The sequence below is a fragment of the Typopeltis vanoorti genome, chromosome 20, assembly GCF_054136105.1.
Source record: "Typopeltis vanoorti isolate ZY-2024b chromosome 20, IOZ_Tvanoo_1.0, whole genome shotgun sequence".
NCBI classification, from domain to species: domain Eukaryota; kingdom Metazoa; phylum Arthropoda; class Arachnida; order Uropygi; family Thelyphonidae; genus Typopeltis; species Typopeltis vanoorti.
Genome location: NC_143568.1, coordinates 3,687,288 through 3,711,161, shown reverse-complemented (window position 1 = coordinate 3,711,161; position 23,874 = coordinate 3,687,288). Strand labels below are relative to the sequence as shown.

The window sequence follows — 23,874 nt, the reverse complement described above, 5'->3', positions numbered from 1 at the left end:
TGTTATGCATTAAGGGGAGGGCCACTACCCAGACTAGTTTCGACCTTTATTGAGGTCTCTTCAGTGGGAACCAGGCCTAGACATGGAGATGAATGATATAATCACGTAATCACAAGAAAGATATTTATTTAACCAAATATTTCGGTCTGGAAATAGCAGACCATCGTCGGTGGTATTACAAGAACAGTTTAAAAAATACAAGCTAGAATACTAACAATAGATCGTTAAACTGTTCTTGTAATACCACGATGGTCTGCTATTTCCAGACCGAAATATTTGGTTAAATAAATATCTTTCTTGTGATTACGTGATTATATCATTCAGTCTTATGTCGCAAGTATCCTTAAAACAACATAGACATGGAGATACCAGGCAGAAGCAATGGTGAGGTCATTTCTACCTATAGGAGTTGCGAAAAGGTGTGCCACCTTTTTATTAAATTACTCTGGATTTAGAGAAAGATGTTGAAAGTTTATTTTTCACGTGACTCTTTCATCAGTTTTGCAATCTCAGTCATATCACCCCTCTTTCTCCTGCTTGCTGGTGTCTGCAGTCAACATATTCTCAATCTTCTTCATAAACAGTGTTACACAATCCAGATATCATTTTTACCACACTCCTCTGTACTCACTCCACTATCAGAATTACCACAGAAACCAGAAGACCAGACCCGCACACACTTGTCGAAGTCAGGTCTTACCAAGGCTGTGTAATGAAGCAAAATTACTTATCTTTACGTCAAGGTATGTTTCAGCATTGCAGTTAACCTCAGAGTTGTATTTGCATTCTTGGCTACATGGCCCTTGAACTTCAACTTAATATCTACTAACACTTCAAGATCTCTGAACCTTATCAGTTTCTTCTAACATAATCCCACCAATATATGATGTAATCACACCAAAGTACATTACTGACATTTTCCCATACCTACAATTCTAACCTATTCAAATCATTCTGCAGGTACTGCATATCAGCACCATTCCTGATTACCCTACCTATCTTTGCATCATCAGCAAATAGCTATGTCACCTATCAAATCCTTCTCAATGTCATTATTGTAGAGATTGAATAACAGTGGACCAAGGACCAATATTTGTACACCACTAGTTACCTTAAATTTTTCATCTTCTTATCCACGCTAATATTTTATAATCCAATTTATGCAGTAGTCTTCAATGCTATATTCTGTCAAAAGCCTTTGCAAAATCCAAAAGTATCATGGTGTGTCCATTCCCCTTGTCTACCTCAATGGTAACATTATTATAAAATGTGATCAAGTTGCTAAAACATGACCTTCCCTTAGTAAACACATGCTGTTCATTGCAAAGTTGAGATTCTATGTACCCATTTCTGAATGTGAGCCCTAACCATCTTTTCCAAATCTTCACAACCACTCCTAAGATACTGATATTCTTATTGCTGAATTCTTATTCAGATTGTGCAACAGCTCTAATACTTCCCCCTCATTTTACATTCCCCCTGTGTTTCTTCATCCAATGAAGAGATAGCAGTGAGCTCAATGTTACACCAGGTTCGATAGCTTTTAGAAAAATGGATGCTCATTAGTTTAACGATCTCTTCTGCATCTGTCACCCTCATGCCATCTGCATTCATTAGTTATTTTATCATATTCATTCTTTCTTTTACTTGCAGCATAATGATAGACTTCTCTAGGGTTGTCCTTAGCTTTCAGAGCCAGTTTGTTTTCATAGCTCAGACTTAGCTCTCCGTACAACAGTTGTGACTCTTCTGTCTTTCTGCTTATAATTTTCATAGCGGACATCCTGATGCACATGGTATTCCTTCCACGTCTGTCATTTCTTATGAATCTTTTGCCTCTTTCACCTTGAGTTCCTTCTCTCACGTGCTGCTTGACGAAGTATTCTCGTGACAGTTTAATAGATGCAGTTTCATTCTTCTCATGATATTTTATTACTACCTAATCGATGTTTGGATAATTAGTCTTCCATTACAATTACTCTTTTTGCACCTATTGTCTTTATTTGGCAATACCTTTCTTTGTCACTAGCAACTAATCCACCAGCTTTATATCAACACCTGACTATGTATTTGATCTTGTTAGATTCTCCCTCACACCAGATGGCTTCAAACTCACTGCCACATGAAAAAGTTACTAGTATTACAGTCATAGGTCTCAATACTATTTGGATTCAATTTTTTTTTTTACGCGTATTTGGATTCAAGTTATTTGATATCATTAGCAGCATGCCCTCTCCTCTCCTATTCTGTGTATCCTTCCTAAAAGTACTGTACTCTTTATATTTGATACCAATTAGTACGTCTCCTGCTGATAGTCAGGAGATGATATCTGAGGTGCTAACAATATGTTAACACCTCAGATGATATCTGAGGTGCTAACATATTGTTCAAGGAATAAACTCTGCTTTTGGTTTCTTATACTCCTATCATTCCTGTACATATATAAGCTACCTATATGTTTTTGTATTCTCTTGTCTTAGTCTCCATGATATATTTGGATAACTTGCAGATCTCTGTTCTTATCTGGTGACTTATTTATGCAGACATCTTTGCACACACATTTGCTGGGTCCAAACTGGAAGAACACAATCAAAATTGTTCTCTTCTCATAATGATTTCCAAGATAATGATTATTCCCATTATTAAAACATTTACATAACATTGTTGCTCTTACACACAGATTCTTACTGTTCCGACAATCATAATTTAGTTTCTCTGACTCTGTGTTGTTTTATATTAATTATCAGTTTTTCAAGATTCCTGATATGAGACACATTCAAGTGTAGGTCGTCTCTCTTATACAAACTAATCTTACCTTTTAATTCATTCTACACATCGAAAAACTTGCATCCCTAGACAGCCTGTGCATTGAATCATTTGCCATCATAGATCTTCTGAATTCATTTTTATCATATCTAGTTAATATACTTACTATTTTCACTTTCTCATTCTTTACTCTTCTTCCAACAATCCTTTCATAACCCCGCTCATACTGAACTTATTGCTAGTTAAGTTGTTAGTATCTAATACAATTACGATCCCTTTTCTTTTATCATCAGCAAAGCTATGGATAGGATCTGTAGCGATTGAGAGTAGATCATTTATGTGGGCCAAAAGTCACAAAGGGATCTGAAGTTTTAATAACTTTTTATAATTAATTCTTTTTTATTTTTCTTTACAGATTTTATAAAGAAGACCTTGGAGATTAACCATAGAAAAATTCACAACCCAACACCGAACACAAATTGTGAAATTTTACTATCAAAACCAAGGATCAATAATTCTGACCCAACGAGCATATCATTGCCATTACGGCATGAGAGATTCTCCAAGTGAATCAATGATTAGACGTTTGATTTGTCGTTTTGAGGAACAGGGTTCAGTAAACAACCTTCCACGAACAGACAGACTGCGCTCAGTTAGGAATGAAGCCACAGTTGAGCTTGTAAAGGAGAGTGTTGCAGAAGACCAGAGCACATCAACTCAAAGGCAGTCTGGACAGGTTGGAGTCTTTCAGATGTCACTCCGGCATATTCTGAAAACCTTGAACCTGTTTCTGTATAAAATCCAGTTGGTGCAAAAACTGAAGCCACCAGATTATACCCACAGATTTCAATATGCAGTCAGATTTCAAGAATTAGCAAGAAGAGATCCCGAATTTATCCACAAGCTGATAATGTCAGATGAATCACATTTTCATTTGAATGGCTTCATTAACAAACAAAATTGCAGGATTTGGAGTTCAGAAAATCCTAGGGCAATTCACCAAAGGGAATTTCACCCCCTTAAGTGTATGGTCTGTTATGGGTCAGAAGAAGTGATCGGACGTTACTTTTTCGAAGACCACGTTGGGAACCCTGTCAATGTTACAGGAGATGAATATTGGCCCATCATCGAAAATTTCTTACTTCCAGCAGTTCAAAATAAACATGACGTGGTTCCAACAGGACGGAGAGACAGCTCACACAGCAAGGGCCACAATCCAACTGCTCAGGCAAATTTTTGAGGGAAGAATAATTTCCCACGGTTGCAACATTAGCTGGCCATTGCATTCTCCAAATCTGATCACTCCTGATTTCTTCCTATGGGACTATCTCAAAGAAAAAGTTTGTTAACAAGTCTCAGACACTCCAACAGCTGAAGAACAATATTTGGACCAAAATCAGAGCACTGGAACCTGAAACACTAACTAAGAGGTGTCATGAAAAATCCCTTAGAAAGGGCACGTTTGTGTGAAGCAGAAATTGGACGTCATTCACAAGATTTGATTTTCAAGCCTAGTGTAAATTTATTTTCTATATACCATATTTACTCGAATATAACTCGCCCTTGCGTATATCTTGCACCCCTGATTTTACTTTATGAAAAACGCAATTAAATAGTTTCACATATAGTTTGCACGTGAAAAATGTTTAACAACTTTAAGAAATATTTAGTGAATGTTGTTATGGTAGTTTCAGATATTTTGGAATTCAGTTGAAGAGGATCAGCATTTCAACTGAATAATCGTCGGCTTGCCTTTGTCATTGAGTCAAGTGATCTTTTGTTAATACCACAGCAATCATATGCGTAGAGATGGAAGCAAACAGTAGAGGAAATGTGGGAGTGAGAGCACTGACTTCTTCTCAATCTTGGATTGCACAGGGGTAGATTAAGAGACCATCATTAGAACTGTTGTACAACTGGAATTTGAGAACTTGGGATATGATTTTGCCAGAACTAATCAATTTAATTGCAGACGCATTGTCGCTAAAAAATTTAAATATATTATGTGATGATGGTGAGTGTGTCATTGCGTAAATAATGTTGATAATAAAAATTTAAATGCATTCATTTTATTACTAATATGAGCTAATATTACTAATATAAATTATAATGAATATCGAGAATTTAATTATAAACGTCAATTTCATGTTTTCCCGAAAAACTTTAGTTTCCAATAATCCTTGCATATATCTCAGATTTTTTAAGTTAAATTTGGGTGGAAAAAAAGTGCGAGTTATATTTGAGTAAATACGGTATACAGTGGAACCTCGGTTGTCAAACTTAATTCGTTCCCGAAGGCTGTTCGGAAACTGAAACCATTTTCCCATAAGAATTAATGGAAAATGAATTAATCCATTCCTGAACCCCAGATGATTGTTTATTTAACCTTTACAACAGTACTTCGTGCATAAGATCATATACAAACATAACGAAAATGCAAACCTTGCATAAAAAGAATAAACACAATAAATAGATAAAATATAGACGAAAATTGATCGCCTCTTTATTTTTGAGTATTGTACAGATCGTTGATTTCGCCATACCAAACTGCATAGCACAAGATCCAAGACCTGAACGCCATTTTCATGTTTGGATATGATTTCTTTTTTCATCTCTATCGTGGTTCTAACAACTTTTCTTTTCACTTTGTTGCTATCACTATTCTTCTGTGGCCCCATGTGGCTTAATTAATAATAATTTATGAAAAAAAACAATAAAACACAAAGAAAATCAAGAAAACCCACTGCAAATTCGAGCAGGTGTCTGCACTGAACGAAGGCTGCCGCAAAACTGACGCTTTACAGTTCAGCACGCGGAGAACATGGTTGCTATTTGCATGTTTGGGAACTGAAATTCTGTACGGAAACCGGAACGTTTTTGTTTGGAAAATATGTTCAAGAACAGAGGCGTTCGACAACCGAGGTTCCACTGTACTGTATATGATGCTGTGGTATTGTAAATTTAAAACAAAAAAAAAGGAGTTATTAAATATTGAAACCACTTCGTGTCTTTTGCCCCAACTATAAGAGGAAAAGGGGCCAGTGACAAAACAGAACCCTGATGCACTCCTTCATTGGTGACTAGGCCTGAAGAGAGTGCCATCCACCATGATATGCATTGAAGAATCAGAGAAAGCTAGCTATTCATTTGCAGAGGTTGATAATAAGACTGAAGGATGATAGTTTGCAAAGCAGTGCTCGATATCAAGCAGGATCGGAAGCCCTGGAATTGTCAAGGGTGACAGAGTGCACTCCAAACCCTTCCATGCTACATATCCAGTGGTGGGTGATGTAAACTAAGAGATCAGCAGTGATCACGATTGGCAGAATCCATGCTCATGGTCACTGATTAACTGGTGAGCTTCTAGATAGTAAAGAAGTTGACTATTGATAACTTTCTCCATTATTTTGGAGAGGATTGAGGTGATGGCAGTTGGTCAGTAGGCCTTTTGTCTCCCTTTTTTTGGAATGGATGATATATGCTTGCTTCCATGAGATGGGATAGGTGCCAGCTACATATAGAAGATTGAAGAGATGATAGAGGAGTGGTGTTAGCTTTGGAGCACAATGTTTGAGTACAACAAGAGAGATACTGTTGGGACCAGATGAAGACCAAAGATGATGGGGAGACATACGATGCTCGGTTGCTGGCATAGAAGAAGGTGATCTTTGTCATCTATGCAGGAGTTAAAGGAGAAGAGTGATGCAAAGAGAGCAACATTTCTTTGGGTGCTGTAACAGTGGTGCTATCTGGATAGGAGAGAAATGGAAGTGCAGGTGAGCAGAAGTTGCATGTGATGGCTTTTGTGGTGGACCAGAAGGCACAGCTTCTGTTTGGACAAGTTTTCTGCTGTCTTTATGAAGTTGGATATGCTGATAGTTATTTTACATTTATTGTGTGGTTTTGCATATGCTGAGTATGAAGCTTGGGTTCTTAATTCAAGCCACCTGCTGTAAGTTGATTTTTTTTTCTTCAACTGCGTTAATGCATCTTTTGTTGAACCAGGGCTTGAAAAGTTTGGATGGAATGGGGGACAAATAACTTCATGCCAATGTGGATGATTTTTGTGACTTGTTCAGTGAAAGTGTCTGGATCAGAACAGTGGAAGCAATAGTCACTCCATGGAAAGGAAGAGTTGTAGGTCCTGAGGTCATCCCACTTGATAATGTTTTAGTACCTAAGGATTCGAGGTTTGGTGTGGTTAGAGGAGACCAGTTTGTGAGGCTGGAAATTGTTCCAAGATGTTGCAGAAATGGGATGGAAAGTATACAGTTTGTAGGGAAACTTTAAAGGAGGTAGAGGAGATGATTCTAGCAGTGGTAGTGGACAAGGACCTGAAATTCAGGGGCCACATAGGACAAGTTTTGGTGTAGTCTCATTGGATAATTGCAGTGATACAGAGAACCTTGACGTGCAGAAATAGAGGTAATGATTCCATTGTATAAGGCCTTGATCAGGCCTCATATGGATTATTGTGTACAGATTTGGTCACCAGGTTTTCTTGATGAGGATATGTTAGTGTCCAGAGAAGAATCACAAATGTAGTCAGTGGTCTTTGGAATGTGGGATATGAAGACAGATTGAAAAAATGTAAATTGCAAAGCCTTGTGAATAGAAGGAGGGAAGGGGGAAGATATGATTGAGACATAAGTCAGTCAGGGATTGTTACCAGGTTATCATGGAAGAAATCTTTCGTAGAATGGTAGGGGGGGAGTAGAACAAGAGGCCATTTCTGGAAACTGGATAAGGTTGGTGTGAGCAGTGGAGGAGCAAGTTCTTTGCATGGAGAGTGATTGGTGAGTGGAATGCATTGTTTGTATTGTGAACGAAGACACTGAATCATTTTAAAGTATGGTTGGATGAGCTTGTGTGTGATATTGTACCTCCCACGATGAATCTGACTCCACGGAGAACAGATGTTGATAATAATTTTGATTAGTTTTTGCAAGGCTGAAGACGTATTAGAGCTAAGCATTCCCTCATTAATATAAAGTGATATGCTATTCTAGATTACAAACGTGCAGTTCTCTCTTTTGCTAGCATTCACGTCAGCCAATGAGGTACAAGAGCAGACATAAAAATTTTCTTTTGTACTTTATTGGCTGACCTGGTGTAGATTTTAGATTTGATTGCTTCAAACACAATCAACATTGTCTGTTGAAATCTTAGTCATTACTGTTATTAGCAGTAATTATGGGATAAATTGGTATTTTTTCACCATATATACCATTTCCTTATAGTAATTGCAATTAAAATATTTCATTATCAACAAGAACAAATGATATAAACTTTTATTTTTTAAATAAAATTAGAAAATTGGTAGAATAAAAGTACTTAAAAGAAATGGATTAAATCTATATTTTGGAATTTGTGAAATAAACATGAAAACTAAATTAACATTTGAGAAAGTGGAGACAAACAAGGAAAATTATAAGCAATCATAAAATGGGGCATTTTCTAATTGCATTCTTGTATTGTGACATAATTTATCACAATTGTAAAACATAATTTGGTTTTGCCAATTTTTTTTTTAAATAGTTTTATTAAAACCAAAATTGTAAGTATTTGATAAATTTTAAGTGATTCTAAATCTTTTAATTATCATCATCAGACTGTTCATTTAAAAGGAAAATAACATTGAAGGAGAGAAGCATTCAACCTAGTAACAAAATAGATTTTGATCTCATTTCTTAATATAGATGATGTTATAATCCTAAATATTATTATATATTATTATTATATATAAGGTGCCTCCACAGAGTCAAAAGACTCATCGCAGGAGACCCAACATTGACATACCGTTATTCACACAACCTGTCATACCTCCCCTTAAACTCATTCACGGATGAAGCATTCACAACCACCTCTGGCAATGCATTCCACCCATTTACAACCCTCCAAGCAAATATCTAGTCCTAACACCCTTGTTAACCACATTCTTACACAATCTCCAGGGATGACCCCTCATTCTCTCCTTTCCTGCACTGGCCTTAAAAAAAAGTTATCAGTATCAATCCCATAAAACCATAGGGCAATCGTTGCAAAGGTGGGTAAAGTTCTGATCACTATTCTTAGTATTACCCATAATGTAAAACACATCTCCTGGTTTACATTATGGGTAATACTAAGAATAGTGATCAAAACTTTACCCACCTTTGCAACGAGTTGCCTTAGTGTTGAACTATGTGCTTTAGCTTACGCTACCATCCACCGAAACTTTTATAGTTTACTATATTCGGCATGAAACTCTTTGATTCCGATCTTTGAGGTTCTGAAATAATGTGGGATTTAATATCCCCTTAATTTAAACAATGTTACATCGCCAAAGTGAAGCCTATTGGCTCTTTTATTTAAGCCTATAAAACTCTTTTAATAATTTATATGTCTCTATCATATCTCCTCTCCTACGTCTATCAACTAGTTTTTGAAGCCCACAGATCTTCAATCTATCCTCGTAGGAGATATCCCACAGGCCTGCAACAATTTTAGTAACCCGCCTCTGAATCCTCTTCACCGTTTCCACATCACCACGAAATCCAGGTGACCAGATCTGTGCACAATAGTTCAAATGAGGTCTTATTAATGCCTTATAAAGTGGGCCAATCACTTCCTTATCCCTGCTTGTCAGTGTGTTCTTCAATAACCATGTAATCTGATGTGAAGTTTTGGCAACCTTTGCAATATGCTCTCAACTTAAGTTTTCTGTCCACAATAACTCCCAAGTCCTTAGCCTCATCAACTTCTTGTAGTTCAGTTCCATTAATATAGTAAACAACATGCAATCTCATCCTTCTGAAGTGCATCATCTTACACTTGGCCACATTAAACTGGTAGCCATTTAGTTTAGCCCAAACCATCAGCCTATTTAAGTCATTCTGTGAGATATCCACATCATCTGAATTAACTATCGCTCTTCTCAGTTTTGCATCATCAGCAAACAAGTGGATATCTCCTTTCAAAGTATTCCCAATATCATTGATGTATGAATTAAATAATAGAGGACTGAGCCTTAAGGCACACCACTACTCACCTGCCTTCTACTGGACTCCACTCCACCATAAACCACTCTTTGATATCTATCCACTAGCCTCGATCCATACCCATTTGCTCCAATGTATGCAGAAGAGTTCCATGCGGAATCTTGTCAGATGCCTTTGCAAAGTCCACCAGGATCACTGTAAAAGGATTTCCTTTATCCAACTCTATTGTTACTTCATTATAGAAAGTGAGCAAATTGATAAGGCAAGATCTACTTTTCACAAAACTATGTTGCCCCTTATGAAGTATCATATTGGTGTCCACCCAGTCCTGAATTCTAATTTTTATCAATTTTTCCAGAATCTTAACCACCACTCCCAATATATTGATTGGTCTATAATTTGCTTCCTCAGTCCTGGAGCCCCCTTATGTAGTGGAATAATTTTCCACTCAGTTGGGACTTACCAGAACTGAGGCTTAAATTAAACAGCCAAGTTAGGGGAGGTGCTAATTCTCTTGCACATTCCTTTAAAACATGGGACGATATGCCAATGGCAGTGTTAGCATTAAGGATCTGTAATATACTAAGCACCTCAGATTCTTCTATCATTAGACTCTTATCAGTCAATGACACATTCAGCACTGCAGTATCACAACCAAGATGGTACGCTTTTGCAAAATGATGACTAAGCAACTCAACTATTTGATTAGCTTCTGTAATTTCTTTACCATCAACACTTTTTAAAGTCATCCTTCCAAAGTTATTCCTGCTTTTACTTGCCACATAGCAAAAGAACTCCTTAGGATTTTTTTGGACTCATCAGCTAACTTCCTCTCATAATTAGCTTAGGCCTTCCTTACCATGCAGGTTACTCTTCTTGCCTGTATCTTGTACTGCTCATGGTGCTCATCACCTTTTTCTTTTATACCACAGCTTTCTCTCTATCTGCAGTTCTCGCTTAATAATATTCATCCATCTTATTCTTACTTGATTCCTCCTCTATCATGGAGTATTTAATTAAATACTCCAAGATAATCTCCCATGCACCATCAACATCTCTCCCTTTAAATTCTCATGCCATAGCACTTTTGAAAGCTGAATTCTCAGCTTGTCATAATCACCAGCCTTGTAATTCCACATATACTCATTCTTAACAGAATATTCAGCACATCTTACCAGTGGCACATCAGGATTTAATCTTGGGGGGGAGTTGAATAGAAGATTTGAGAATACACACTACGCATCGCATATGACCAATGACTGAGCATCTGCAATGATTGCTAATTCATAAGTAGTATAGAAATAGAAGACACGTCGCAACATAAATTAAAAAAAGAATGAATTTTAATTAGGAAAAGATTTTTGGAAAATTTTCTAGTGTTTTTTTTCTTTTTTTTGGGAGGGGGAGGGCAAGGCCATTTGGACCTCTCCCTGAGTGCGCCACTGCATCTTACAATCTCCCAGGTCAAGACCACATGATCGCTTTCCCAAGTGGAGACAGCGTAATTAAATTACTTATTGATATGTTCTCCAATGTTATGACCAGATCTAACACTCTAGAATCTCTTGTCCCTTCCATTACATGCTGTCTCAGGTAGTTATATCTCTTAACAACTGTATACACTATATGTACATTTCCTTTGTTCCTTGAGACCATTCCTTCTCCCAATCTATGTCCCCTAAGTTAAAATCCCCCATAATAATTACTCGACCTTCACTCATCTTACTAATTTGATAATGCATACCATCTATATTCTCCCTTATACCCCTTGGATTATAGCAGCAACCAATTACATATTTCATCCTGTTGATTTCTATCTCACACCAAACAGCCTCAAATGAACTATCATCTACATGCCTGTCACCTTGAGGAACTTCTACCATTTTTGGCTTTAACATTTCATCTGTCATTAGTAAAACTCATCCCCCATTCTGTCCTCTCTATCCTTTCTGAGGATACTATATCCCTTACATTCAATCCATATGACTAAATCATTCTTAGTTAACCAAGTCTCACTAATTCCTATAATTTTTGGCCAAGTAGAACTAAGTAATGACAAAAAATTCACACTTATTCCAAATACTTCAGGCATTAGTATACATAAACTGCAATACTCCTTTTCCCCCATAATCACACGGTGTGTGAATTAGCCCACTCTGAATACCGTTAAAATTCTGAGTACAATGATTCCCCATATCACAGTCATTATTGACCTTAGTACTATTTACAGCTAACTCTACTTTCCTGTCATTATTTCTGACAACCATCCTCTCACCCTCCTCTTCTAATAACTCTCTTTTCCCTGGTCTAAAACTCCCATATGTTCATTAAACAGTAACTTCTGTAAAAGCTTACTCCTGTACTTATTCAAATGCAGACCATCTTCAGCATATAATTATTTTCTTCCATAAAATTGCTCCCATGTATTCACATATCCCACCCCCTCTTTTCCTACACATCCTAGCTAACATTTCATTCATCATCAATGCCCTCCTTCTCATTTCTCGACTATCATATCTGGGCAGTACACTGATAATCTTAATACTCTTAAATTGTGAAAGTTTATTTGTTAGCAGCTATAGTAAGCTGTATTCCACGGGTGAAGAAGTGGACACAATTTGGTGTAAAGTGCACAAACGATATCAAACAGGAACTGCAGTTGAAAAAGGGATTATGGAAGAGATATAAGGAGAGGGGTGGAGGACAGATACACGAAGAATATAAGATGTAGGCCAGGAGAGTGACCAGAATGGTGAGGAAGGCAGAATAGGAATATGAGACGAGATTGGCACTAAGATCCAAAGAAAATCCTAGGAAAATTTTTAGCTATGTGGCCAGTAGGCAGAGAAACGATTGTGGAAGAATGACATTGTGGAATAAAAATGGGAATAGAGTGACTGATGCAGAGGACATAGTGGAGTTGTTCAATGAGCACTTTATTGGAGTATTTCACCCTGGAATACTCCAATAAAAAAGTTTTCATACTAGAGGGATAGGGCAGGTTTAGAGGTGCAAGAGGATAGTATGATCCAAATACTGAGTATTCTGGATACCAGTAAAGCTGTTGGACTGGATGATATTTCACCATGGGTTTTGAGAGAATGTATTAAAGAACTGACAGCTCTGTTGACCTGGCTTTTCAATAAAAGTCTGGCTGCAGGAAAGGTACCCAGGGAATGGAAGTAAGATAGTGCCATTGCATAGTGGCGGTACAGACTGGAAGTGTCTAATTATAGGCCTGTTTGTATGTCATCAGTAGTTGTTAAGGTCTTGGAGAAATTAGTGGGGACTGTATACAGCGTTGGGCAGATGAGGGTAATGTTATCTGAGAATCAACATGGATTTGTTAAGGGGTGCTCTTGCTTTAGTAATATGGTTGCCTTTTATAATAAAGTGACAAGAGCAGTTGATGAAGGGAAAGGCATATACTGCCATTTTTTTGGATTTTGCAAAGGCGTTTGACAGGGGTGCCACATGATAAGCTGATATTTAAGTTGCAGCACATGGGTTTAAATGTAGGGTTAGTCGAATGGATTCAGGATTGGCTGACTGATAGGTATCAGAGAGCTGTGTATGGTGGGGCAATATCAAGGAAGCAGAAGGTTACAAATGGGGTTTTCCTCAGGGTTCAGTACTGGGACCTGTATTGTTCAACCTTTATATCAATGATATTGTCAATGGATTGCAAGGGGACATTCAGTTGTTTGTAGATGATGTGGAGCTGGGAAGGGTTATCAGTAATAGTGCAGATGTGGCAGCCCTGCAAGAGGATTTGAATAAACTAGACAGATGGGCAAATGAATGAGGATGTCAGTTTAATGCAGCAAAATGTAAAGTCTTGAAGTTTGGAATCCATCGATGAGAGGAGCTATACTGGAGGAAGTAGGTAGACAAGAGATCTGGGGGTGATGATTGATAGAAAACTGAAATTCAGGGAGCATATTGCAAAGGTGATGAAGGTAACCCAGAGGATTGCTGCAATACTGAGAAGGATGGTGACCTGTAGAGATAAGAGTTATCATTCCATTGTATGAGACCCTGATCAGACCACACTTAGACTATTGTTCTCAGATTTGGTTCTCAGGATTTGAAGGGGATAAATTGACTGGAAAGAGTAGAGAGGCGGATAACAAAGATGGTTTCAGGACTGTACATTATTAGTTATGAGGATCGACTGAGGGAATGTGGACTGCAGAGTTTGGTGGATAGATGGAGAGGTGATATGATCGACCCTTTTAAACTGTTGAGAAGCAGTTACAGGGTAGACATTGGAGAGTTCTTTCATTTGGTGGAATGCGGGAAGGAGCGATGACAAGGGGCCATCCCTGGAAGTTACAAAAGGAGGCTGCGCGTAAGAGGGTGATGAGTGGTTTCTTTGTGTGGAGGGTCGTTGAACCTTGGAATGCCTTGCTGAGAGAGTGGTTGGAGCGGGAACGGTCAGTGGGTTTAAGGAGTGGTATGATAAACTTTGTGTTTCTAAAAACGACCTCCCACGATGAGTGTTTTGATTAAATGGAGACCTGGATAATAATAATAATAATAATAAAAAAATTAAATCTAGCAATCTCTAACATCTCCCTTAAATCACTTACCACACGATTTATGCTTTTTCCCAAATCATTTGTCCTACCATTAAAACCCTTTCATCTACACTACACCTCTCTTTACAGCTCTGGTTATACTCTCTACCATACCTCCCTGCCAACATTCTTTAAAGACATCTCCGGTTTTTATTCTACGAATCATTGAATCCTCTATTATTGAATCATTGAATCACAATTGCTTTTTCCATTCTATTGGGGAAATACCAGTTGAATAAATTTTATTTAAAAATAATAAGTCTTTCTCTGAATCTTGTTCCTGTGTATTTATATAGTTCTGAACCTAGCTTATCTTCTCCAGGTGATTTTCCGTTTCTTGTTTCTTTCAGGCTGATTTCTAATTCTTCTTTAGTTATTTCCTTTTCATTTTCGTTAATTGTTTGCCAGTTGTCTTTTTTAAAATATTCGTCTGTCCACAATTCTGTGTAGTAATTTAGAAATTCTTCTAATTTCAATTCTGTGTTTAATTTTGTTTTCTTTGGTATCTGCATTGAGGTGTTTCAAAATCTTATATACATTGGGTCTTATTTTATATAACTCATGTTCTAAATTAGAAACAAATTTGTTCCATGATTCTCTGTCTTTTTCTGACTTCTCTTTTAGCTATGGCTCTTATTCTTTTATATTCTATTTCATCTTCTAATCTTTTACTTCTTAACCATTTGTGATAGGATTCTTTTTGATTATTTCTTTGATTGTATCATCCCAGATCTTCAGTTTTTTCTTTTTATTGTATTTCTTGGTCTTTCCTAAACTTTCATTTGCTGCTGCATTTAGTATCGTTTTTTATATTAAGCCATTCTATTTCTTCATTTTGTTTTATTTTATCTAGATATTGGTTAATTCTTTGTTTATATAGCCATTGTACATTTGTGTCATTCAATAGTCTAGTTTTATAAAGAAATGTTTCAAACTTTCTTTCTGTTCTTATTACTTGTAGTCATTTCGGTGGTAATCTTAATTTTATTTTAACAAGGAAGTGGTCACTGCTTATTTCATATCCTCTGTGAACTGTAACATCTAGTGAAAATTTTGATGTCTCTTCATGTAATATAAAAATAATCTAATATTGATTTCCATCCTCTTGCTGCCCAAGTATATTTATGTATGTCTTTATGTTTATAGAAGGAATTCATTATTTTTAGGTTATTATAAACTACAAAGTCAATCAATTTTTTACCATTCCTGTTTCGAGTATGTTCTCCACGTATTCCTATATTATTATTAATTTTCGTGTTTCCAGTTCTTGCATTTAAGTCTCCTACTAAAATTACGTAATCGTTTTTATTTATTTTATTATATATGTTTTGTAGCTGATTATAAAAATCAATATTTTTCTGTTCTCTTCCTTCTTCTGGGGCATATAAACCAATTATTGTTAAATAGCCTCTATCTATTTTTATTCTAGTTTCTATTAATCTTTCATTCCATAATTTATAATGTTTTAACTGTTTTGAAAGGGAGTTATTAATCCAAATCACGACTCCTGCTTGTGCTCTTTGGTCTCTGTCGACTCCCCTGTATATCACATTAAAATTTTCGGTTCTCATAGTTCCTTTTAATTTCATTTTTGTTTCAGTGATTACTGCTATTTTAAAATTTCTTTCATTTAATAGTTGGTCTAATTCTATTTCTTTATATGCTATTCCTCTTACATTCCAGTTTGCTATGTATATTATATTTTGTCATTTCCATTTTTGTTTTACCATTTCCATTCCAGGGCTCGTTTTCCATAGATTCAATCCGATTATCTTTTTCTGTCAGCGTACAAGTAGAATTATGTTCTCCATATCATTGGACTAGCCTGACGATGGAATAGTTCAGTGGTAGGGCTGCTACCTTAAGGCTTCTGAACTAGCCTTCTTCCGAATTTAAGCCCATCGGAGGAATAGGGTATATTGAAGGGGGGGGGAGAGTAGATTATAGAAGGATTATAGAGAGGGCATAGTTGTAAGGTCAGAAATGAAAAGACCCTATGGCCCTCGAGTACTCTATAGCATAAGGGTCATAAAATAAGAAGAGTTGGCTGATAAGGCCTTATAGGAAAGATTAAAGTAAGTGGATCTTCCTCAAAGTAGGAGAAGGAGAGGATAGATCCAGCTAGGGATTCATGGGAGTGCCACTTCCCTTACAATCAAGATGATTGCCCTTATGGCCCTTTTGGTCCACGAGTCCTTATTAAGTATATTCGGACCACCCCACCATACATACACACACGCATGTACGCACGTACACCCACACACATGGTGGACTCCCTTATCTACCACCCAGGGGATGTGCTCTCTAGGGATTACAGGGTACCCCCCTCCTGAGAGAATAATAATTTTTAATATTTTTATTATTTTTTTAAATTTTTATTATTTTTATTTTTATTAATTTTTATTATTTTTATTATTGTATTTTAATAATAATGTTGAAAAATAATTTTTATTTTTCAACATAATCCCCCTGAAGACTAATACATTTATTCCAGCGATGCTCCAGTGCCATTATTCCATCCCTGTAGTGGTTCTCAGTAAGATCTGTGAAATACCCCCTTCTACAGCTGCAATCACCTCTTGATTCAAAGAAAATTGCTGACCAGCGAAGAAGAGTTTTAGTTTTGAAAAGAGATAGAAGTCAGAGGGAGCCAAATCTGGGGAATAGGGTGGATGTTCCAACAACTCATAGTGCAGATCCCTTAATTTTCCTATTGCCAAAACACCTTTGAGGGCAGGTGCATTGTCCTGATGAAAGATGATTTTTTTCTTCTGCAAACCGATTTTTTTCTCACGAATTTTTTTGTGTGGTCTGGTTTAAAAGATTGGAATAATATTCCCGGTTATTGTTTTACTCTTTTCAAGATAATTAATAAAAAAAAAAATGCCTTTATCACCCCAGAACACCGATGCCATGACCTTTCCTTGCTGGCCGAATGGTTAGCGTATCAGCTCTCCAGCCAAAAGGCTGCGGATTTGAATCCTGCTGTGGGCATGGATGTTTGTAATTGTCTGTGGAAATACTAGTGGTGGTGGTGGTGGGAGATAGATGGCATTTGTGTAGTTTCGGTTAGAATGAACTGTAGAGCAGAGGCAGAGTTGTAGAGTAGGTGCCGTCCCTCGATGAGTCTTGGGACTCCCTGGAGGTGTCATAATAATAATAGTAATTTCCTACTGATGAAACCGACTTTGTCTTCTTTGGCGCTGAACAACCAACTTCTGTCCACTGTTTTGACTGCTGTTTGGATTCTGGTGTGTAATGGTGAGTCCAAGTCTCATTATTTTATTGTTAAAATTTTATTTTAACAATAAAATTATTCTTATTAAAACGCTCTAAGAACTGTTCAGAGATTTTCATGCGAGTGTGTTTTTGATCTGCTGCGAGCAAGCACGCACCCATCTTGCGCAAAGCTTTTTCATATGCAATTCTACATGCAAAATATATGTTCTTTTGAAATGCCTATAGTCTCAGCAATTTCATGCACTTTGGCTTGCTGGTCATGCAATACCATAGCATGCCCTTGATGAATGATTTCTGGTGTTGTTACACTTTTTGAATGTCCTTCATGTGGATCATCTTCAAGGCTGGTAAGGCCATGTTTAAACTCGGCAACCCATTTCTTAATTGTCCAAAACGAAGGAGAAGAGTGCCCATAAACTTATATGAACTTTGAATGAATTTCTTTTGCCATTAAACCTTCTTTTACAAAGAATTTTATAACCGCATGATACTCAATTTTATCCATTTCAAGGATACAGACAACACTTTTGCTTCAGACAGCTGTATAAAACAAACTAATTGATAGAATGACTTGCCGTTTCAGATGGATGCTTATGACAGATGTACCAACTTGGAAAAAATAAATCTTGCCGACAGCATTGCCATTTATGGTCGAGGCCGAGAACTTTTTAAGCCACCTTCATGTATCCCATCCTAGCTTTCCAAATTTTAAAACTGCCATTTCCCATTCACTCAGTATTGAAATCCTCCTGTGTAACACCACAAAATCTACTCATCATAGTTCTCCTCAGCTTTGCAACATTAATCTGGCATACAAGTTAAGCAGTAGCTTCCCCAAAAAGGACATGCTACTTGTTACTATCCAGCATACTGCTCACCTATACTCAATCGACTGAGCATCAGACAGCCAATCTCCAATCCGATACACTGATATTTTACCCCATTGGTTTCAGTTTAATTACCAACTTATGTGGTAATCTGTGAAAGGCCTTTGTAAAATCTAAATACAGCATACCATTATATATGAATCACTCCTGTCTAGTGCATTTTTGCCACTTCTAATACATAATTAATTCCAGTAGTCATTAATTTTTGTTCATTAAGAGAGGAGTTGTTATTTTGAATCATTTTGCCAATAAATATTTTCCACCTAGTCATTGAAACTAAGACCAAAAAAAAAAAAGATAAAATTTGTTTTGAGTTTGGAATGGAATATTGAAAATCACCTCATTACAGCATGACCAAATATAGATCATGTTTGTAGACTTATAATTGTATAAAAGTACAGTTTGATATTATTCAAGTGCCTAATGAAGCATTATTAAATTTTATAATGCTTCATTAAGAATTTTTCACAACTTGATTTCAGAAATGGTTTGTTATTATTTCTTAAGTATGCATTATCTCAAATACACGTGTAAATCTATTATTCTGTTATTTAAACATTTATATATTATTATTATTATTTTTTTTAGGTGGTCCTTTAGTTTATATGATATGGCAGCTCTTGTAAGAGGTGAGCTAGTATTTGTTTATAAATTTTTTTTTTTGTGTGTGTGTGTGTGTGTTTGTGTCTGTATATATTTAATAGTTGTATGTTATGTTGTATAGAGCAGCTGTGACATCCAAAAAAAAAAAGAAAAAGAACCTGGAATATTATTTATAGAAATAAATTCTAAGAAATATTTACAGTTTGGGATCTTTAAATTTGAATGATATTTCAATAGGGTCATGCCAATGAAACAGATGGCAGGATCCAATAATGAATGTGGCTAATTGACGGTTTTTGACTCGACGCCTAGTTTTATCTCTCTCTGTCTGCCAATTAATTAATTTGGGAATTGCTGAAAAATTTAGTTTGTATTAATTGACATTGAAACATACATTCTGATAATAAAATATAAACAATGCAATAAAAACTGTCATCCGTGGATGAACACCAGGTGTGATCTGATAGTGGAGGAACCATTGGTCTCAGTTGTCATTGGCTTTTTTTTAAAAGGTGTCATCTTTGTAGGTATATATGTTAAACAATTTATTTAGGCGTTAAGGAAGAAATAGCTATAATCTGTGATGAAATGTTTTTTTTCATTTACGTATAATTTATTATGCTAAAGTTTTACTTTTTTCAGATTTGCAACCTTTCATGAGTGAGATCACATTTAAAAGGATTTTTATTAATTTTATAATTTTTTGTATTTTTATTTTTGTATAATCTGGGAACTCTAGACTAGAGATCAAACACAGTGTAAAATCTCTTGTATCCTATATCGATTTTACATGGGCCATAAAATACTTATGATTAAAAGTGTATATAACCCACTGTAATGTAATAAATTTTGTAATATAATGTTAGAATAACTGAATGTAGAACCAGAAGCAGTTGTAACTAAAAAGATCACACATGATTAGGCTAGTAAACTGAAGGTCGATAACAGTTTCCAAGGTCACCGGATTATATATTTATGCTGCCTAAACCTAACGTAAGCATAGGTGACGTAAGGGAGCCTCCAGTAAATCCGAGAAGTTTTGGAAGGAAGGCCACGGGACGGCAAATGATATAAAAGGCGGAGAATGAGGAGTGAAAGCTCTCTCTATCTTATTTTTTGTTCCTGTGGCAAGCTTTTTGAGGAGGGGAAGAGTCGCGGTCCTGCGAGCATTCTGGAGATCATGGGGAATTCGCTGGTAGAAAAGGCCGTATTTCAAGGTAGACTTCCGTGAAATTCTTCGAGTGTATCAATCCACGTGTGTGCTGATTTGTCGCAGCCAATCCAGTTACTGACTGATGAAAAAATGCAGTGCTGTTACAAGGGAAGAAATTGCCAGATGACTAACGTCGGATAGTACCTGATCGCAAGTTTAAAAAAGGAACCAGTGGAATTCACTTTTAATCCTTTTGGATTCAGAACTGTACAATGAAATATTGAGCTTGTAAGTAAATTGCTTTATGTTAATAGCCTAGATAGTGTGCATAGACGATAGATGTTGATTCTGTTTAACTTATGGCATAACTGGTCGGCAAAGCAGAGGATTTTCTTTATTTTCCCCCCCATACTTTGAAATACCTTGGAATATATATTTAAGGATTCATTGATAACTTAATATTTCGAAGGTTAGAAATGTGAGTCCAACCCTGTCGAGGTTATGCAAATACATACAAGAGAGCAATGAGAGCTTGTTGGAATTCTATAGTAAGTTATTAAATGTAGCCAGTGGCTTCGGAGTGTCAGATAATGAAAAGCCTCATCTGAACTGGTTGGTACTCCAGTAATTTAAGTCAGGTTTAAGAAATGAACTGAGAGAAGTAGCATACAAAAGGCAGGCCAAGAATCTGGATGAGTGTTACAAATTGGCCAAAGAGAAGGAGAGGAGGCTGGGAGAAATTTATCATTCTTCTGCCCCTAAGACAAGTGTGCCTTATGGAACGAGTCAGTTCCTCTAAGGATAACTTAAGGACTGAGGAGAAAATTATAAACCCTGGTCCCAATATGCAAAGAATAAAGGGGATTCCAATTACGTTGGATCTAGAGGTCTAACTGAGGACCCTACTTTAAAATCTGAAGGACTTGTCAATCCTGAACAGTTAAGGAGCCTAATTAAATTAGAGGTAGCGATTCATCAAAAAGGAGTGCTGGAAAAACTGGATCATATATCTGACATGTTAAAGAAGCATAGAATGAAAAGCACCCCTGGTAGTTATTCTGACAAAATAGTGAGAGATGAGAACAGGACAAGAAATAGAAAATTTAAAGGGGAGATGGTTGAAATTAGTTCAGAAATGAAGCATATGCTCGTTAACCTTGTTGCACACCCTGAGATGCCGGGAATTCATGCCTGTGCAGAAGAGCTTGAATCATATAAACTGCAAAGTGTGGCACCGGTAAAGAGAAGGCTTAAAATTCCCCTAACAATTGTGCAAAGCCAAATCGAAAATTTTCCCTGTGAGGTTCTATTTGATACAGGAGCTTGCATTTCCGTTATTTCTTGGACACTGTATTCAAAAGTAGAGAGTCTAGACTCGAATGACATTACAAAATTAGCAAGTCCAATTAGAATAACAGGGATAGCAAAGACCGAGCTTTCCACTTGAACAAAAGTAAATATAATTCTCACTATACCTTGCTTTCCTGTAAGTCTATCACATGAGCTGATTGTCCTTCCTGAAGCCTCGGATACAAGCGATCAGGTGATCCTAGGCCTCAATTTTTTGGAAAGATATCAGTTCACATGCAACTTTGCTGAGGGCACAATCTCTCTTTGTGGGATAGAACACCAGCTGAGCCTTAATGCTGAGGAAGGAGGGTCTCAGGAAAGAAGAGGAATGAGTGAGACTCTAGAGGTTGAAGTGATGAAATCCGACAAGGAAAATTGCAATTGGAAGAAAACCATGCTAAATAGTGCCACTAGCCTGGCCACTTCAGTGGATGAAAAGAAGGAAATGGTGGAATTTTTCTCCATGGTCTTCCAACACTTCCCAGTGGTCTTTACAGAAGAAATCACCTCTGTGTCCTGCACAGACCTAATTGAGCATGCTGTCCAAATCACCTAGACTTCCCCTGTCCATGTGAAGCAGTATAAAACACCCATGAAACACATGGAGCAACTGCAGAAACTATTGCAGGACTATGAGAAGGCAGGGATCATTGAGAGATCAAACTGTCAATGGAACAGTCCATTTATATTAGTGGAAAAGCCCAATGGGAGTTTGAGATTCATGTTGGATCTAAGGGAAATGAACAAGGTCACAAAACCAATAGACTTTCCCCTATGTAAAATTGAGGAGCTGTTGATAGGTCTAGAGGGTGCTAAATACTTTTCTAAACTACATCTAAACTCAGGCTATTTTCAAATCCACCTAAGAAAGGAAGACAGGAAGTACTTTGCTTTTACGATAAGGTGGCAAAAATATCAACTTTGTAGACTTCCTCAAAGCAAGAGAAACTTCGCCATGTCTTTCCAATCGCTAATGAACATTGTTCTTTCTGACATACTAGAGAAGGGAGTAATCTGCTTTCAGGATGATCTGCTAATATACTCAATGGATATAACAATGCACAAGGAGATTCTAGTGTGTGTCTTGACAAAGTTAGACAGAGCAAAACTCTTATTAAAATGCTAGAAGTGTCATTTCTTCCTGAGAGAGGTAGAGTACTTGGGTCATAAAGTCAGGCCAGAGTCCCAAGGACTGTAAGGCAAGTTCGTCGATATATCAGGATGATAAACTTCTATAGGAAGTTCATTCCGAATTGTTCATCGTTGATGGAACTTATAGTTAAGTTAACAGAAAAAAAAAAAAGGGATAAAGTTTAGATGGGGAGATGAGTAGCAGAGTGCATATAATTCTTTAAACCTTGCCCTGACTAAGTCTCCGGTACTTGCCTATCCTAGGTTCGGGGAAACGTTTTTCCCCTGCTGATGCCTCTTATGACACCATAGCCTCTGTGCTGGAGCAGAAAGAAGGGGATGACTTCCGACCAATAGTTATTATCAGTAGGAAGCGTTCATCCTCAGAAATAAATTATTCTGTCATTGAGAAGGAAGCATTAGCGATAGTGTTCTCCCTTAGAAAACTTAAATATTTGCTACCGGGGCAGCATATCGTCCTGAGATCAGACCACCAACCCCTAACTTTCTTGTCGTCAATGAGAGATAAGAACCAGAGAATCATTAGATGGACACTAAAGCTGCAGGAGTACAATATTGACATGAAGTACATCCCTGGAAAAAAAATGTAGTTGCTGACTACTTGTCAAGATCCTTAGACTCGGACCAAGAGGAAGAAAACCCTCTGAGAGAGGAAAATACTGTCTTTGTCAATAAGACAAAGACAGATATAGAGAGAAATAGGAATAAGCCTCCTCAATAATAAAACCCCTTATTATTGAGGCTCAGAAAGTGGACCCTGTGTGGAAGGATGTGTATGATAGAATAAAGAGAGGTGAAACGCTTTCTGAAGAGTATTTATTCCTCAAGATATTACACATTGATAGAGATGGATTATTGTTGTCCATACAGGACGTTGTAGGGAAGTGGAAAGACAAAATCCTTGTCCCTGCAGTCATGATACCATGGGTACTTTACACCTTCCATGACTCGGACCTGGTAGGACATCAAGGATCTAGTCGAACATGGCAACGAGTAAGCGACAGGCATCTTTGGAAATGTATGAGAGGCAACATTGCCACTTATGTGTCCGCCTGTCACTTGTGCCAAAAGAAATCTAACTTTGGGGGCAAGGCACTGTTACAACCTCTTGTTACAACTCCTTGGAAAGGGTGCTGGGGGAAAGAAGACATCCCATCCGAAAT

General features: G+C 37.0%; 1 protein-coding gene across 1 annotated transcript in view; it reads left to right on the top strand.

Moving 5' to 3' along the window:
- The window catches only part of yip2 (yippee interacting protein 2), a 139,580-nt gene that overhangs the window by 12,965 nt on the left and 102,741 nt on the right, over positions 1-23,874 (top strand). Inside the window, exon 2 of the mRNA XM_090410759.1 lies at positions 19,042-19,082. Within this exon, the coding sequence (XP_090266885.1) occupies positions 19,064-19,082 (19 nt within the window). The 5' untranslated portion in view covers positions 19,042-19,063. The remainder of the gene's footprint in view (positions 1-19,041; positions 19,083-23,874) is intronic.